The sequence below is a fragment of the Trachemys scripta genome, chromosome 1, assembly GCF_013100865.1.
Source record: "Trachemys scripta elegans isolate TJP31775 chromosome 1, CAS_Tse_1.0, whole genome shotgun sequence".
Taxonomy (NCBI): domain Eukaryota; kingdom Metazoa; phylum Chordata; order Testudines; family Emydidae; genus Trachemys; species Trachemys scripta.
In genome coordinates, this window is record NC_048298.1 from 193,258,729 (window position 1) to 193,277,691 (window position 18,963).

The window sequence follows — 18,963 nt, forward strand, 5'->3', positions numbered from 1 at the left end:
CCAGCCATGGGTTTTTAATTACAGTGTAGACATAGCCTAGATGTCTTCAGCTGAGTGTCATATTAATAACCTATTTCTTGTGAGTAGGTTACAAAACAAATGACAAGAGACGTACATGTGCCAAATTCTTTTTCTAATCTCTCCCCTGCCCCCTTTTTTCCCCCTTTCACCTCAAGAGCAGGGCTGGCTCCAGGCACCAGCCGATGAAGCACGTGCTTGGGGCAACAGCTTGTAAGGGGCGGCCAATCTTGGGGGTGCGGGGGGTGGTTGTGGGGTTTTTGTTTTTTTTTTTTTTGCTTGGGGCGGCAAAAAAGTTAGAGCTGGCCCTGCTCAAGAGGTACCAAAAAAGTTGCTAAAAGCATATTGTGTTCTGTCTGTCCCAGGAGTCAGCATATCCCTTACTGATGTTGACAGCACAAGTGATAGGGTGGGAGGGTACACAGGAGATAGGGCTGGGCACTAAAACGCGTGGCAGATCTTATGAACTTGTTGGAACAAACTGCTGGGATCCAGGATTATGCTACAACAGAGATGCCTCATGTTCCTGTGTTGGGCTATGGCTCTTAAGCAGGGACTAAAATGTTGCACACTTATTTGTTTGCTTTTTCCTTCTGAATGAGAGTCCAGGTTAGGAGTATTCTGAAAAAATATTATTTGAATGCTCATTGTAATGTAATGTTTTTGTAGCCATGTTTATCCCAGGGTATGAGAGAGACCAGGTGGATAAGGTAGTATCTTTTATTGGACCAACTTCTCTTGGTGGAAGACACAAGTGTTCAAGCTACACAGAGCTCTTAGGTTGTCTCTTCAACCAACAGAAGTGGGTCCAATAAGATATTACCTCACCCACATGGTTTCTCCCATTGTTATGTAGTCAGACAAAACCCATTCATAAAGCTAGCATGTGCATTCGGGGGTTGAATCTTGGCAGAGATCAAGTGTAGTGGAAGGAATTGGAAGTAGTGTAAAGCATATGCTGCTTGAAGTATTTATAACATCAGCTATACTTGGCGGTTCATTATGATAGCCTAACAAAGATACTGTATTGTGCTTGCTTTCTTTTGGCAGTTTAACTACAAAGCTGTTGCTGACAGACTCTTTGAATTGGCCAGCAGAAAAAATACACCTGCCTTTAACAGAAAACGTCTGTACAAATTGGTCAAAAAGTGAGTTCTCTTGAAACAAAGCTCAGTATGATGATTTGTCTAAATAGACTTGACATCCTGTTTCCCCAACCCCCTCTACTGCTAGTGTCCACATCAAGAGATTGCTATCCTTTTAATGAAAGTGTTTCTGCAGTGAATTTACTGTCCAGTGCATTCCTACTTGGCCCAGATATCTTAGAAAGAAGACGTTGCTTACAGTATGTTGTAATGAGAGTATAAAATCTCTGTCAGACATGGATATATGTATGGGTCTGAGACCGGTTTTGATTTTGTGTTTTTCACAGATTCCTAGACACTAGAGTTGGAAGGGACTTGAGTTGTCTTGTCTGTACTTCGTACCAGTTTAGGATTGTTCCCTGTGTTGCATTGTCAAGCGCTTTGTCTTGTATAGTTCTAAGTATTTCAAGTGATCAGGCCAGGGCCGGCTCCAGGCACCAGCCTACCAAGCACGTGCTTGGGGCGACACCTGGAGGGGGGGCGGCACTCCAGCCGGCCGGGGAGAGCGGGCCCCTGGCCGGGCTCTCCGCCCTCCTCCCGGCGCGCCGGCCGGTCGGGGAGAGCGGGGCCGCGGCCGGGCTCGCCGCCCTCCCCTACCACGCTCCCCGGAGGGCGCGGGGGGGATCAGAGCCGGCCCTGGATCAGGCTTCCACGCCTTCACTTTGCAGATTACTCCACCCTCACTTAAATTATGCAGTATTTGAACAGCACTGTGCTCAAACTGCGGGGGAGGGGAGCGGCAGTGTTAAATCGCACTCTTGCCAAGACTTCTTCAGTAGTTTGGCTTTGAGTTGCTGGAGTTCTGAGGCAGATCTCTTGGCGAGCTAGCGTTTTGTAGCCCTCCGATGTATTATGCTTTCCTCAAAAGTGGGAAGTGTGCATCATAAATGCAGTAACGTGGTGACATTTCAGTCAAATATTGTAACAGTAAGACTTTTTTTTTTTTTTTTTAACTTTTTCAGGTTCCAGGACCTAGCAGAAGGTGAGAATTGAGCATCAAAAAAGAAGCACTTCTATTCTGCTAAATGATTCATCCTGTTCTCAGTGTAGATTTGCAGTGAATGTTGTCTTCGTGTGTTGTTTTTACATATGTTTGAAGGATATTAGTTTCAGAGGTTATTGCTGTGATGTGGTTTTCTCATTAGGAGGTATAACTTGCTCAGATTCACAAAGGAGGTCAGGTCCCCATATCTAATGCTTCACAACTTGGGGCAGCATTGTAATTTTATAAGCCGAGGTCTTGCCTTTTTATTCAAATGCTTTGCTTCTTAAGTGAGAAACATGATCAGTTTGATTCAGAATAATGAAGAAACCGCACACTTCTGTGCACATTTCTTTGCAGTGATTTAAACGTACTGCTAGACAAGTGGAGTGGGGAATCAGTGTTTGTGCCTCTTGTGCTGTATGTGAATACAGAAATTACTTGGGGGGAATGGGGGTATTTTCAGACGTCTCATCAGACTTTTTGCTCAACAGGAATCTTCCCACAAGATGATTTCCCTGAAGATGTTTCTACAGATGAAGATGACGATACATTCAGCAGGGGCAGGCGAAAGAAAAAAGTTGTCAAATCCGTGGAGAAAGCCAAGCTGGAAAAAGAGAGAGGTAGTAGGCAAAGCTAGGGAAGTGAGACCACTCTCACCAGTCCATAGGTATGTCTACACTGCAGCGGTGAGTGAGTCTCCTAGTCTGCGTAGATGGTCTCAGCCTAGCAGGGCTCAAGCTAGAAATAGATGTGTGGTTCACTGAGACTCTGGTTCTCAAGCCTAGGGGGTCCGGTGGGCTTGAGAGACTGAGCTGCAGTGCTCACACGTCTCTTTTTAGCACGCTAGCTCAAACCCTGCTAGTACAAGGTTGTCTACCCAAGCTGGAAGGCTTGCTCCCAGCTGCAGAACAGACATACCTAGTGTGGCTTGGCAACATAACAGGCGGAGGTTGTTTTAAGTGAGTGATCAGTGGCTTGGGATTCACAAGTTTCTGAGTCTCATTGTGATGAAGGGTAAAGGTTGAAATCTTGACCTCATTGAAGTCAACAGGAATTTTGTCATTGACGTCAGTGGAGCTAGGATTTCACCCAATATGCGGCAGATTGGGAAGAAGCTCTGCTTTGCCTTTACCCAGTCAAGCAGCACTATGGGTATTTACTGTGAAAGCAAGAACATCTCTGTCCCCTTGAAAGAGGAATGCCATTAGAACATTAGCAATTAGGGGGAATGTCTGGAAGAGAGGAATGGAAATAAGCTATCTAGGAGGCTTTACAGCTGTTTCTACCATCAGGGTTTGCATTTACATTGCTACAAGCTTAATGTTCTTCAAGAAAATCTACCAGAGTCAGCTGACACATGAGCTGTCTTTTAATGGGTTTACCAGCAGGAAGGCCTCCAAGAGAGAGCACCTTGACGGGGTGGAGATATTACTACATTAGAACTACTCATGGGCAACTGCTGGCAACCCAGCAGTAACATGAAAAAAGTCAAGAAAAGCATTAATAGGCCTGGAAAAAATGATATGGACTCTGTGGCCGTACGTGCAGTAAAGATTTAGGGATGTAAGGAAAGCAACTCCTCTATTGCAGTTGTCTTTTCATTTTATATTTGGGTTAAATGTTGCTGCTTTCCGATTTTTGCCTCCTTGCAGAGAAGGATGGAAAAGAGGCATCAAGTACAGAGGAAGATGATGCATCAGGACTCCAGAAGAAGAGGAAGAGGCGGAAGAAGAGGGACTGTCAAATTGCAGACTCCAGCACAGCTGATGGGAGAAGTGAAGAGGAGGTACCTGATGCAATTGGACCCAAAGAACCCAACAAGGGCAGAGCACCAGAAACTAGTAAAAGAAAAAGAAAAAACAAATCTCTAGACAAAGAGGCAACTGAGACTGGAATTGGCGTAACTGGCAGCGAAGGAGATGGTGACAACTGTGCACAGGATGCTCGGACTGACGTAATGCAGACTAAAAGGAGACAGCTCAAGAAAAAGAACACAAAACTGCAGAAGGTTCATGTAAAACCTGTATCTCAAAATGGACCAGCTAATGCCAATGCCCTGTGGGATGGCAGTGACTGTGCCACTGTAACGACTACCAAGATGGTGAAAAAGAAACAGAAAATGAGGACTGTCTTACTCAATGGCTTATCTGAACAGGCTGCTCTGCAGTCAGAACAGGAAAGCTTGCAGAATAGCCCTACAGGAGAAGGGGACTCTGAATCCACACTGCCCCCAAAAGTCAAATGGAAGAAAAAACCTAAGTTGGGCAGTTTAGATGGGCTCAGGGTCTCAAACCAGAAACCACCATCCCTGAAAAAGAAGAGGAAGATCAAGGAGGTGATAAACTCTGTTGAAGTGAAGGGAGTTCTGGAGGCTGCATGCAAGAAAAGCAAAAAGAGTGTAAGCAGAGGGCTCTAATTGCCTTTTGCCTGTGAGGCTTGTTTGAATTCAGTATGAGCTGAGTGGTTTATGGGATGTTTTTTTTACATGCGTTAAATTCCCCTTGTCAAGGGATAACAATATCAATTGGGAATTAAGGGAGTGGGAGGGTCCCATGTGTATATTTCACCACTCAGGAATGTCATGGATCTGAATCTAAGGTGGGGACTTTCATTGCTCGTAGTGCTTCCATGATTACTTGTGTGAATGGGCCAAATTCTTGGAAGGAGGGCATTGCATCCAATGCTGTGCTCAACTTGTTCTTGGCCAGTAGGCCATCTCTGATGCAGCAATAATAGTTCCTTGCAACAATTTATGGTCATTTTGGTTTTTGTCCCCTACACCCTCCCTTGTGGGTAAGTGGAGGCAGTCTGAATTTAGAAAGCATTTAGGGTCCAAAAATACTTTGCAGGTTATGACTTAGACAACACTGCAGGAATCCTGGCAGTTTTTCCTTGAAATATTCAGAGTTTTTTCCTTAATGAAAATTACTGAATATTTACAAGTTATATATTTTCATTTTGTTTACTGATGTATTTCAAACATTTTAGTCCAAGTTTTGCACCTCACACCATTCATTTTGTCTTTGCTGTGGTTCAAAGGAAACTATTCTGCAAACATTTATGCACGTTCTTTGTTCCTCTGCCTTAAAAACCAGGCTACTTAAGTACTGTGTATGCCTTGGTTACACACCAATTTAAACAAGTTTTAATACACATCTTTAGTTAAACCTGTGCAAATTTGTGTATAGACGAGGACTAACGGTATAGTCCTTGGAGGACTAATAACTCAGACATATGATACTGTTAGAAAGTTTCCAGAGCTTTTTATACGTAATACTGTGATCATTTATTTTAAAGGGCTATGTGTTCAGAGAATGAGTGCTTCGTGATAGTATTGGAAATTGGCATTTCCAAATTGCAAATCTCACATTTCTGCCATTGGAGAGTTTGCAAAATATTGGATCTTTAAACCTATCTCTGGTGCAGAACTAAATACTGCTTCACTCCTTTATGATGTACAAAGACGGATTCCCCTTTTTTAAAATCTTGTTTTAAATTGTGTAATATCAAGTTCTCACTTCTCTGTCGTTGATGGAGGAGGTTAGAACTCAAGAATGATGTCCCGCAAAGCTGTATCCTGAATTGCAAATTGCCCTGCTTCCAGCAGAGAGGAGTTGGAGATGTTTTGAGTCTTGGTTTCCCAAGCATAAAAAATTTTGAGAATCGGAAGAAGCTAACTCTATACATCATAAAAGAACAGGAAAGGGCAAAACCATGAATGTTCAGAATTGCTTCACAGTTTGCCTGCTAAAATTGGGAAGCTAAGACTTCTGCATTGTTTAAAGTGGAGCATAATTTTATTAGTTCTGGTCCCAGTGGCCTGAGATTCAGATTGTGTTGAAAAGGGACCCCTCTGATCTCCCCCTCCTTTTATTTATTTGTATATTTTTTAAATAATCTAAACTAACATTACTCAGTTTGTCTATGAGGAGAGGGCAGCCACTTAGTGGCCAGTGCTCTGCTAGATACTTTGGTTTCGTTCCTGGTAGCTTTCTTGGTCCCCAGGCTAAAATGTATTGTTTGCATATTCAGTCCCTAGAGAGGAAAGCATGCTTTGTATTTCTCAGTAGCATTCTGTCCACATCTCTGTCCATCCAGCTTAAAGGAGTAGAGTTAAACAGACCCAAAAGCAATCCCATGTAATCCTTGACCCTAGTGGGGCAGAGGGAAAGGGGAAAGCTTCAGAGCTCCCAGATGGACATAGAAGGGAGTAGGGGAACCTTGTGCTCCTGAAAATGATGCCATTATCTGGACCGTGACAGGGAACTTACAAGTTCCCTTCACCTTCCAGAACTCCATCAATGCACCTCCTCTTCCCATTCAACAGTCTTGCTATTCCAGCGCTGATCTTTCTTGAACAGAGACTTCCAATCGTGCAAACTTATGAGGCATTTTTGTAATGGCGGCAAATGTTAACCAGGGGACTAACAAGTGACCACTAACTAGCATTCATTCATGACGAGTGACCATTGTTTAACTATGGCCACCACTGGCAAATGGCTAGCACTAACCCTAGCACCCTCTATTTCTCAGCTGCTGCTCTTTCTCACGCTGAGTAAACTTGTTTTATTTTTCCCCTCATAGGAGGTTGGTGGCACTCTCACTCCATTAAAGAAAACAAAGGCAAAGACAGGGAATGACTTTGTGAAATTTGAAAAAACAACTTTACCAAAGCCGGTGTTCTTCAGGAAAGCCAAAGGCAGCCTCTCTTCAACCAGAGCCTCCGTGCAGGTAAAGTGACCCTGATTTGGTCTGCCAAAATTGGGGGGTTGCCTTAAGTATGGCTCACGGAACTCCATGACATGGCTCATGGCCACCCGCATCTGAAAACAGAGGGCAGCTTGCCCAGATGTGGGTCTCAGCCTGTGATACTCCATCTGGATCACACCAGTGTCTCAATCTAGTTTTGCTGGGACCTATAGTCTCCATAGGCAGCATCTATGACTGTGGAAGGGCAGCTATTGTCTGCTCCATCCTGTGCAAACTAGATGTGGCCCTGAGGCTCCTGACAAATTCTCAGCACTGTTCATACTTGATAAAAGTTTGGGAACCCTAACCTCAATGAAAACGGGTCTGGAGCTCTTCAGCAGATAGAGTTGTGATTGCCATGGGGTTTTTAATTGTCCATTCAAGAATTTAATGTATATACATATATTTCCTCTACCCTCCTCCCGCGCCCCCACGCACAAAAGCAAAGCTGTCAATGTGAGCAGTTTAAACTCTTCAGAAGTAATATTATGTAACTTGTTGCTTGTATGTGGCTGGATTATCTGCCATCTGAGTTGATCAGAATGATCATCCCCACAGTTGCAACATCATCTATCTGGGTTGCTCTTGCTGGTGGTTGTCTTCCTCTTCCTCTTCAGGGGGTAAGGTGGAAAGTGAAGCCTCTGTCTACGTCTAACCAAACTCTGCCACCACTTTAGTCTCCCCTGTCCCCTTCTCCCCCAAGAAACTGCACTAATCTTCTCGACACCTAATCTGCCTAAGATAGGCAGTTTTAAAATAATTAAAAAAAAATAAAATAACCAAACAAACCCCTTGAGTAGTGTAAGCTGATTCAGGCATATTTCCTAAGGCTGACAAATTGGGATGGTGACATCTTTCATTGTTTAAAAGAAATCCCTCTTGTCTAAAGTGTAGTTTTGACGGTTTACATTATTTTGAGAATAATAAAAGAACAAATAATTATTGCTCTTACAGATGGGCTCTACGTTTTTTGCAGTTCTTTCTTTTCATGGAAGCTTGTAACAGAAGAGGTCTTCTGAAACCGCCAACTTGTTTCCATATAAGCCTCTTAAACTTTCTCTCAATCTTTCTAAGCCCTATTAAAATTATGCTTTGTAACACCCTCGTAGCTGGGTGGGCTAAGAGTGCTGTGAGGCCAGCGTACTTAACATCTGGGAGGAAAGACAATCTTCTCGATTGTTGGCGAGCTATCTAGTCAACTTTAAGAAATATCATTCCTTCTTGTCCATTACGATGGTGGCTGCTAAGCAAAGGCTGCGATGCCCAGGCCTTTTAGGTGGGGAGGGCATCTACAACGAGGGAAGAAACTGGGACTCCTCAGAGTTCCAGCAGGGAAGCAGACGTAATGTTGCCTCAAATCGGTCTTTATCTGCCATCTTCATTTTATTCTGTAGTTAAACAAGCTGCAATGTTCCAGCTCCAAAAAAGTCACCTTTGGATTGAATAAGAACATGACTGCAGGTGAGTTTAATGTGTCTCCTAAATTAAGGAAATATATCCTACACGAACCTACTATAAGGTGGGTGGACAACTGGTTGGAAAGCCATTCTTAAAGATTAGTTATCAATGGTTCACAGTCAAGCTGGACGGGCATATCAAGTAGGGTCCCGCATGGATCAGTCCTGTGTCCAGTTCTATTCAATATCCTTATAAATTATTTGGATAATAGTATAGAGAGCACACTTATAAAGTTTGCAGACGATACCAAGCTGGGAGCAGTTGCAAGTGCCTTGGGGGCAGGGTTAGAATTCAAATTGATAAACTGGAGAAAAAGGATGAAATTCCATAAGGATCAAATGCACTTAGGGAGGAGTAATCAATTGCACAAATACAAAATGGGAAATTGCTTAGGAGGGAGTACTGCAGAAAGGGATCTGGGGGTTATATTGGATCACAAACTAAATATGAGTTGTCACTGTAACACTGTTGCAGAAAAATCAAAGATCATTCTGGGATATATTAGCAGGAGTGTTGTAAGCAAGATACGACAAGTAATTCTTCCACTCTACTCAGCACTGAGAAGACCTCAACTGGAGTACTGTGTCCAGTTTTGGACTCCACTCTTCAGGAAAGATGTGGACAAATTGGAGAAAGTCCAGAGAAGAGCAACAAAAATGATTAAAGGTTCTAGAAAACATGAGCTATGAGAAAAGATTGAAAAAATTGTGTTTGTTTAGTTTGGAGTAGAGAAGACTGATGGGGATATGATAACAGTGTTCAAGTTCGTAAAAGGCTGTTTTAAAGAGAAGGGTGATAAATTGTTCTCCTGTTCCACTGAGGTCAGGACAAGACGTAATGGGTTTACATTGCAGCAGGGGAAATTTAGGTTAAACATTAGGAACAATTTCCTAACAGTTAAGCACTGGAACAAATTACCTAGGGAGGTTGTGAAATCTCTGTCAAACCTGTTCTTAAAAACCTCCAATGATGAACACCTGTCAGGGATGGTCTAAGTAATACTTAATCCCCTGCACTGCAGAAGGATTGGACTAGATGACCTATTGAAGTTCTGTCCAGTCTGACATTTCTGTGATTCTGTGAAGCTCCTTGTCTTCAAATTCCCCACTGCTTCGTTCTGCCTCCCAATAGAAACATCTGTGACACACTGACGGTCCATGCTCCAAGGCAGGGGAATCACCATTATTACGGAAAAATTCCAGTTTTACTTTGGCTGCCTCTACTGACCATGATATTAACAAAGAATTATCCCCACACACGAACTCTTACATGTTCATGCTTTTCTTGGGGACTATTGATGTGTATAAAATTGAAATTGATTTCTAATGTAATAAGGCAAGGTATCCATTTTCTTACCTTTTCGTCCCTCTCTAAGATGTAGACCACATCTTATTATTTCAGCACTGGAGTAGCAGACTCTGTATATTTTACCACAGTAAGTGTATGTGCTCATAAACCATCTTAAACCTTACTGCCGGCAATGGTCATCAACCGCTAGGACCATGGGATTTAAACAGTATGAATAGTGCTTGTTCCCTTCCTTCCTTTCAATGAGAAGATGTAAAGTTTGTTAAGAAACCTAGATCAGGGGCTCTCAGTCTCAATTGCATCTTTACGGAGAGATTGTTTTGTGGGCACCTTGCTTCCCACTTACAATCGTGGAATAACTGGCAACTGCAGGAATATGAGGGAAGTATTTAGCTGGCTTTTAACACAATAGAGGATTTGGTAACAAGGAGAGCTGCACCACATGGCCAGCCAGTTCTCTCTGGGTACCACCAGTCAGTCCATGGGTTACAGCTGGAGGTGGTAGCACAACCTAAAGAGAGAGTGATAAGGCACCATCAGGAGCTGGTGATTCAGGCTGACCTCTTCCATACCCCATCCCCGCAAATCTTAGGTTTTTGATTTTTGCTAACAGCCTGGATCTCGTGCATTAATGGCAGATTTCCTTGGTACCCATTTGGGTGCCAGAGCGATCAGGGAACTGTGGAACTGCCTAAATCTCTCAATGTCTGGATCTCTAATAACTTTGTCCTTTTAACTTTTATTTGACAGAATTTAAAAAGACAGACAAAAGTATCTTAGTGAGCCCAGAAGGAGCCTCACGGGTGGCTTTCAACCCTGAACAAAAGCCTCCCCATGGGGTGCTGAAGTCACCTGGTACACCCACAGCAGAGCCCCAGATGAAGAAATCATTTGTAACACCAGCTAAGAAGAGACCAACGGCTATGGACTTCTTTTAAGCTAACTCAGAGTGGCCTACTTTTGTACATGACATTTCAGGAAACTAGAACTTTCTCTGGAGGTATTTTGGACTTCTCTATTTTTTTAAATTGCTCTCAAGTGTATATAAAAGGTTCTGATTGTGACCTGTGACGCTGCTGCTTTTACCACCTTTTCAGCTGTACCTTGTGAAGTACCTTGTTCCACCTGTTACAGAAAAGGGATTAAAATGAGAGTCTGCCTAGGTTTACAAAAGGTGTGGTCTCTCTCCACGACATTCTCAAGAGACTTGCTAGTTAAAGAACTGTTAGGGTCAGTACTTTGAGACTGATTAAGAAAACTTGGTCTTCAAGCTTCTTGACTGTCTTCAGCAGGTCAGGATGTTAAAGAGAAAATGTAGATGTTTAAACTTACTAGGCAGCTGTCAATGTATTAACAGATTTGCTCCTGACTCTTGCCTCGTGTGTCATTCTGATCACTGGCATTCTGGTTTAGCCTGTTTCTGCTAATGAGCTGTTTAATCGACTTCTGACAATGAAAACCTAGTGTCTGTTTTAATGGACCACTTCACTTTCAGTAGCCTTACTCATGGCATCCAAATGTTTCCATGGATTTGAAATAAAGTAGCTGTTCAGATGATCATTTCATCCATAAACCCCTGACATTGATTGGCCAATCAGCTGCTTATATGCAAACCACATGAATATCTGTAAAACAAGTGCCAAATCTGACTTGTACTTCACTATCACTTGTGGTGGCAGAGTTGGCTCCTCCACATTCTTCCTTTTACCTACTACAGCTGAAATAATGCTATCATATTTGAGAAGTCTCTTGTATTTTAATGTTCAGTTCTGTCTTCTTTCCCAAAGAGATTGCAAAAGTTTCAAAACAATCTTTGTTTCCTCCTCTGTCAATTGATGTTACTACATTTGAGCAGAGGTCAGACTTTCATTCACTGAATGAAGTTTATACCATATTAAAGCAAGCTAGATCAGAGTAGTGCATCTTTGTTTAGGATACGCATCTCTCTGAAAACCTTGGTGCCTTTAAATACAAGGTAGAGCTTTATAGCCCAAGCAGCTCATAGCTTTTTCTTTAAGGTAGAATCAGAAAAATTATTTCTACAGGATTTATTTCTGGTATGTTTTATTCTGCATGGAATACTCAAGTATTCTATGATTATCCCTATCATTTGACTCTGTTTTAAATTCGTTTCTTACTCTTATAACTTCAGTCAAGAATGAGAGAAACTTCTGTAACAGACCATTAATTTATTCTGACAAATTATGATCCAGAAACTATTCCATAATCTGGTGCAGGAGGTCTTTTCTGAAAGACCTACCTATACAAAAAAGAATTTGCACCAGACCTCTGCATTGGACTTCAGTCTTAAAGCACAGTGGAGTGTCAGGACACAGCTATTCATTTAATTTCCCTCCGTTTCCTCTGGGAATCCATAGGCACAGAAAGCCTATATCATTATCTTGTCATATCAAAATGCAGATGTTTACTTTAGCCAGCAGAGTAAATATGTAAAATCTATCTAGAAAGATAGATAGATCCATATCTTTTGACCAGTATTTGGTGCCTGCTGTCCTCTGCCAAATAGTTCCAAAAGCTACCAGAATGAAACTGTACCTTCTGAGAAACCAGTTCATTTACAATTTCTCCAAAATGTTTGTGTAATTGTAAGTTAATGATGGTGCTCAGTGTTAAATGGCTCTTGCTATTACACCAAATTAATGCCAGTCCACGGCTTGTGGTACTGACATAAGAGCTTTAGAAAATCGTTTAGTCCTGCTGTTTGAATGTTACTACTCAGTCAAAATGAAGGACTGAATTTCAGTGGGCTGTATTTTTTGTTATTGATCTGGCTGCTCAATAAAGAACTAAGGAGCATACATCTGACAACTATTAATATTTGCTGTTTGGTACATTATTAATTTATAAATGAGAAATTCTCATTATCGAAGAAAATGACTTATTCTGAGAAGACAGTGGTGAGTAGGAGTTAACAAGGACTAATCAATAATATGTTGTGCTGTTTATCTTGTACCGTGGGTAAGAAGTCTCTCGTGGAATATGCATAATAGCATTTGTAGGTGCATGGACTTTAATGCATTATGTTTGAGATTCAGTATTCCTCCAAGGATGTAGATGCCACACAATCAGGGGGTTGAACTTGGTGTGTATAGAGATACTGGGAATCAGACGTTTGAACAAAAAGTCTATTTTTTTTTCCATCTTTCTGCAAGCATCTTTAAATTATCTCGTCCCTCTTTACTGGTTCTGGATCCTGTGACCGAGTGCTTGTCCAAATGTACTATCTCCCACAGATGCTAAATGGCGTGGGTAAAAATGGCAGTCACTGTTTAATGAATATTGTAGTGATATGATTGCTCATTGGGGCTCATGGATTTATGCATTCTGTGTCTGTACCATTATATTGGTGGAATGTCTTGTAAATATGCATGTGTAATATGTATTTCATTTGCTTCAGTGGTGCCTGGAATTTCATTAAGGACAAGTTTTTAAGAAAACCCAAAAAATTGTCAATGCAATTGCTAAATTAAATTGATTAAATTACCCAGAACATTTCAGTAATGGAAGTTCCAGTAAACATTGAAGATAAATAAAAGGAGAAATTAATTCAACATCTGGGATACCCACTGTGCAAACACAATTGTAGTACAAAGAGATGGATTTTTAAAAGAAGTGGGTTCTAGTCAGGTTGATATCACTTAATAATTTGATTCCAAATCTGCAGCTGCCAACCATATTGAGAGTTGAAATAAACAGAAGGATGGAATTAATGTGGTTAAGATTAAAAGGACAATATTTTGTAATGGGGATCTCTCTTTCTCCATTTTTTTATAAATCTGGACAACTTTGTACTTGTGAAACTTTTCTGATGGTTTGTAATTCTTTATAATTTTAGATGAACTCAAAAGCACAGAACGAATCCTCTAGGAAAACCTGTTTAAAATTTTATTTAAAATATCTGGCTGTAAAAGCTTTTATTTTTTATCAAAGCTTAAAGCTTTGTGCACTCTTGTTCCTTTTATTCTCTTGTTTCCTGAACATAACTTTTACTGCAGGCAGGAAATTGTTTCTTGCATTACTTTGTGTACATCTTCAACTGCACTGTTAATATAAATATGGATGGTTAAACATTGGATCTTTTAGTCAAGTCCAATAAAACTCATTTCTGTGGATTTTGTATCTTGGAGTGAATTTTTAATTTTTTTTGGTAGCAACCTGGGGTCTGTTTCCTTTTTTTTGTAATACCCAGAACTGAGGAGGTATCATGTGCATATTGAAAGTAAAGAAGTTAGTGGCTGAACGTGCCTGTCCACATTGGCGGTTGTAATAGGAACCATTGAGTAGATGTCAACAGAAGAATAAAGACTCCTTAAAAGAAACAAAGTAAGATGCCATAACTACTTGGCAATTAAAACTCCAAGCTGAGGAAGTATTGTGGGAGGAGGTATACCTCAAAGCTATAATCCCTATGCTTCACTCAGATGCCCAAATGGGTAGAGTTGGGCAATGTGATGGTTCTCTGCATATTCTCCAGCAGTAAAACATAATGTATTCAATTACAACGATCACATAAGTACTAAGAATTCCAAGAACTATGCTAAATGCATGCATCTAAGACACTGTCAGGTCACATTTTCCTGACTGAAGAACTAAATCTTCAGTATCTGAGAGAGACTGGAAATCTAATTCTTCAGTCACGAAAATGTGATCTGTCCACCCACAGCAACAGGCTGTGGGAGTAATGTAAAAAAATGAATATCCTAAAGAACCCAGAAAGAGTGACTTCTTTCCAAATAAAAACTGTTACAGGCAATAGATCTCTTGCAATGTGAAAGATAAAAAAATACATTTCTTCAGACTTTAATAAATGTCTTGGGTGGGGTCACAGACGCATGTGACGAAGTGGGTATTCACCCCACGAAAGCTTATGCTCCAATATATCTGTTAGTCTTAAAGGTGCCACAGGACTCTCTGTATATTTTTCAAGTGACAGCATAACTATTTTAAATATTTTTGCAGTTCAGATTGGAATCTTATTACAGCTGTCCTGGATTTCATTACTTAATAATAAGGCTGCAAGTTTGTCACAGAGGTCCCGGATTCTGTGACTTTCCATGATCTCCGTGACTTCTGCAGTGGCCCGTGCGCCTGGCTCAGGGGCAGCTCAAGCAGCCCTTGCCCCAGTCGCACCAGCCACTGCCGGGACAGTCTCAGGCCACCGGGGCGCCCCCGGGCAGTCTGTCCCCACAAAGTTTTAATCAGGGAATGTAGTAAAAGTCATGGACAGGTCACAGGCCGTGAATTTTTGTTTACTGCCCATGACCTGTTCCCAGAATTGCGGTACCCCTGTTATCTGTCCCTAGAACATATTTATTTAACAATAGTGTACTGGTATCAGGCCTACATAACCACTGCACTGACTGAAGACTTGGATTTCATGGTTCATGGAATTCAGGTAACAGAACTTGAAAGATATCTGGACCTTCCTGTAACCAGCAGGGATATTTCAGAGGCGCCTGTTCTCCTTTATAGGAATTAACATCGAACATTTGACATATGAAAGTTAAAAGGATGTCAGCTCTAAAAACACTGGTCTACAATTTTTGAGAAGTCGTCTGCTTCAGAGATAAAATGTGCTATTTATTATGTATTTTGATGTGCTGAATTCAAATATGACAATTAAAACAACTGATTGGCTACTGTTTCTAAGATATTTAAGTTTTTACATTTTATGTCTATGTATATTGTGTAGATAGTAGAGTTTTAATCATAAATTGTAAACCTAGGTCTTTTCATGTGTTTATGGTTGCTTTACATGATAATATTTCACCTGTCCTGTTTATGTAACACTTTAAAAATCAGCAAAAGGGTTATATAAATAAAATGTATTATGAAACAAAAGGCAAAAAACTATTGTGTACATAGTTTAGTCCTATTCAGTGTCTACTCGGCGCTTCTTGGCTTGTCTCTTGTATTCATTAAATGGAGCATCTCTTGTCACTGTCCAGCAATAGTCTGCAAGCATTGATGGGCTCCATTTGCCCTGATAGCGTTTCTCCATTGTTGCAATGTCCTGGTGAAATCACTCGCCGTGCTCGTCACTCACTGCTCCGCAGTTCGGTGGAAAAAAATCTAGATGAGAGTGCAAAAAATGTATCTTTAGTGATATATTGCAACCAAGGCTTTTGTATGCCTTGAGGAGGTTTTCCACCAATAACCTGTAGTTGTCTGCCTTGTTGTTTCTGAGAAAATTTATTGCCACTAACTGGAAGGCTTTCCATGCCGTCTTTTCCTTGCCACGCAGTGCATGGTCAAATGCATCATCTCGAAGAAGTTCACGAATCTGAGGACCAACAAAGACACCTTCCTTTATCTTAGCTTCACTTAACCTTGGAAATTTTCCACGGAGGTACTCGAAAGCTGCTTGTGTTTTGTCAATGGCCTTGACAAAGTTCTTCATCAGACCCAGCTTGATGTGTAAGAGTGGTAACAAAATCTTCCTTGATTCAACAAGTGGTGGATGCTGAACACTTTTTTCCTCCCGGGCTCCAATGACTGTCGGAGTGGCCAATCTTTCTTGATGTAGTGGGAATCTCTTGCACGACTATCCCATTTGCAGAGAAAACAGCAGTACTTTGTGTATCCAGTCTGCAGACCAAGCAAGAGAGCAACAACCTTCAAATCGCCACAAAGTTGCCACTGATGTTAGTCATAGTTTATGCACCTCAAAAGTTGTTTCATGTTATCATAGGTTTCCTTTATATGGACTGCATGACCAACTGGAATTGATGGCAAAACATTGCCATTATGCAGTAAAACAGCTTTAAGACTCATCTTCGATGAATCAATGAACAGTCTCCACTCATCTGGATCGTGAACGATGTTGAGGGCTGCCATCACACCATCGATGATGTTGCAGGCTACAAGATCACCTTCCATGAAGAAGAATGGGACAAGATCCTTTTGACGGTCATGGAACATGGAAACACTAACATCACCTGCCAGGAGATTCTACTGCTATAGTCTGGAGCCCAACAGCTCTGCCTTACTCTTGGGTAGTTCCAAATCCCTGACAAGGTCATTCAGTTCACCTTGTGTTATGAGGTGTGGTTCAGAGGAGGAGGATGGGAGAAAATGTGGGTCCTGTGACATTGATGGTTCAGGACCAGAAGTTTCATCCTCTTCCTCTTCCTCGTCTGACTCAAGTGAGAATGATTCTGGTGCATCAGGAACCGGCAGTCCTTCTCCGTGGGGTACTGGGCGTATAGCTGATGGAATGTTTGGATAATGCACAGTCCACTTTTTCTTCTTTGACACATCTTTCCCAACTGGAGGCACCATGCAGAAGTAACAATTGCTGGGATGATCTGTTGGCTCTCTCCAAATCATTGGCACTGCAAAAGGCATAGATTTCCTTTTCCTGTTCAACCACAGGCAAAGATTTGTTGCACAAGTGTTGCAGCATATGTGTGGGGCCCACCTCTTGTCCTGATCTCCAAATTTGCAGCCAAAATAAAGGTGATAGGCTTTCTTAACCATAGTGGTTATACTGCACTTTTGTGATGCAAAAGTCACTTCACCACAAACATAGCAGAAGTTATCTGCATTGTTCACACAAGTACGAGGCATCTCTGCTCACTTTGGCTAAACAGAAATGTGTCCCTTTGCAAAATCAAACACTGACAAATAAGAGAGCACGTATGATTTCTAGAGCTAATATAGGGCAGTTTGTTCAGCAGAGTGATGTAAGCTTCGTTATGATTGCATCATCCATGACGTCTAGGAATAACATGATGCAATTCATATTATGTATGACGCAATACCAGCTTCAGATTGCATCATTCATTGTTTTGCCTAAAAAGCAAATACTGTCCAAACCCAGTCATAGCTTTATTCATAGATCCAGTCAACGATGTATTTTAGTCATTTCTGGTTTAAATTGAGATCCCTTCCCTTTATAACTCACTTATCCTCCGCCATTCCCAAGTCAAGGGTCGTATATACTGACCCAATAGCATAACTTGACAACTAGAGCCAATCAACAATTTTAAGCATCATTTTCGTTCTCAGTGACCCAGAATTAGTAAAGTTTGACTACATTTATTTCAGAAGCATTTTGGCTGTACAGCAGTGAAATAACTGGTTGAAAACTTTTTAACTTACTGTTGTTGCAAGTAACCCCTAAGATTAGTAAAACTGAAGGAAGTTAGTGGTGGAGTAACAGGGGAAGAAGTTTGTTTACTTTGTGCATTTGACAGCACTTTGTGCATAGTAATTTTCATTGTTTCCCGGGAAGTGAGTTAACTTGCAGAACAGACCCTACTTCTTATAAGTAGAAGAGTGGAAAACTTCTTAAAGATTCTTTAAGACTTTTTTAAATTTCAGGACATACTAGTTACAGGGTTTTTATATCAGGAAAACGGAAAATTAGTTTTCAAAAAATTGAGGTTGACTCTGTCCCTTTTAAAGAAGAGATATGGATCTCTAGTGGTACTAAACAGCTGCATACATCCTTCTTGCAGTCTTCTCCTCTAAGTGTCTTTTTTATTTTTTTTTAGGCACCTGGAAAAAGCAGTTACCTTTCCGTAACTGGTGTTCTTTGAGATGTATTGCTCATGTCTATTCCACAGTAGGTATGCGTGCTCACCACATGCACCGGTGCTGAAAGTTTTTCCCCTACACATCTCGAAGAATACCAGTTATGGAAAGGTAACTGCTTTTTCTTCTTCAAGTGATTGTTCGTGTATATTCCACAGTATATGATTCCAAGCTATATCTGTTGGAGGTGGGTAGGAGTGCACAAGTTCCCAGGAGGGAGGACGGCCCTGCTGAACCCAGCGTCATTCCTGGTTTGGGAGACGATTGCATAATGCAAGGTGAACGTGTGAACTGAGGACCACGTGGCAGCCCTACAAATGTTCTGGATGGGGATGTGGGCCACGAAGGCAGCCGATGAGGCCTGCGCCCGGGTCAAGTGTGCCCTCACAATGGGTGGCGGGGGAATGCCCGCCAGCTCATAACAGGACCGGATGCACGAAGTGATCTAGTTGGAAAGCCTCTGGGTGGAGATTGGCTGGCCCCTTGCATGCTCAGCTGAGGCGATGAACAGTTGCGAGGACTTTCTGAATGGCTTAGTCTGCTTGAGGTAGAAAGCCAAAGCTCGCCGTATGTCGAGTGTGTGGAGGCGGCGTTCCTCAATGCATGCGTGAGGCTTGGGTTAGAGGACTGGTAGAAAAATGTCCTGACTCATGTGGTATGCGGAGACCACCTAAGGGAGGAACGCGGGGTGTGAGCGGAGCTGGACCTTGTCCTTGTGAAAAACCGTGTACAGGGGTTTGG

General features: G+C 41.7%; 2 protein-coding genes across 2 annotated transcripts in view; one reads left to right on the forward strand and one right to left on the reverse strand.

Moving 5' to 3' along the window:
- Nucleotides 1-13,796, forward strand: part of RRP1B (ribosomal RNA processing 1B) — a 29,878-nt gene extending 16,082 nt beyond the window's left edge. Inside the window, exons 10-16 of the mRNA XM_034753729.1 lie at nucleotides 1,069-1,166; nucleotides 2,126-2,145; nucleotides 2,640-2,768; nucleotides 3,801-4,546; nucleotides 6,733-6,879; nucleotides 8,292-8,358; nucleotides 10,414-13,796. Coding sequence (XP_034609620.1) covers nucleotides 1,069-1,166; nucleotides 2,126-2,145; nucleotides 2,640-2,768; nucleotides 3,801-4,546; nucleotides 6,733-6,879; nucleotides 8,292-8,358; nucleotides 10,414-10,601 — 1,395 coding nt within the window. The 3' untranslated portion in view covers nucleotides 10,602-13,796. The remainder of the gene's footprint in view (nucleotides 1-1,068; nucleotides 1,167-2,125; nucleotides 2,146-2,639; nucleotides 2,769-3,800; nucleotides 4,547-6,732; nucleotides 6,880-8,291; nucleotides 8,359-10,413) is intronic.
- HSF2BP (heat shock transcription factor 2 binding protein) overlaps nucleotides 1-18,963 on the reverse strand; it is a 108,549-nt gene that overhangs the window by 70,516 nt on the left and 19,070 nt on the right. The window lies entirely within an intron of this gene.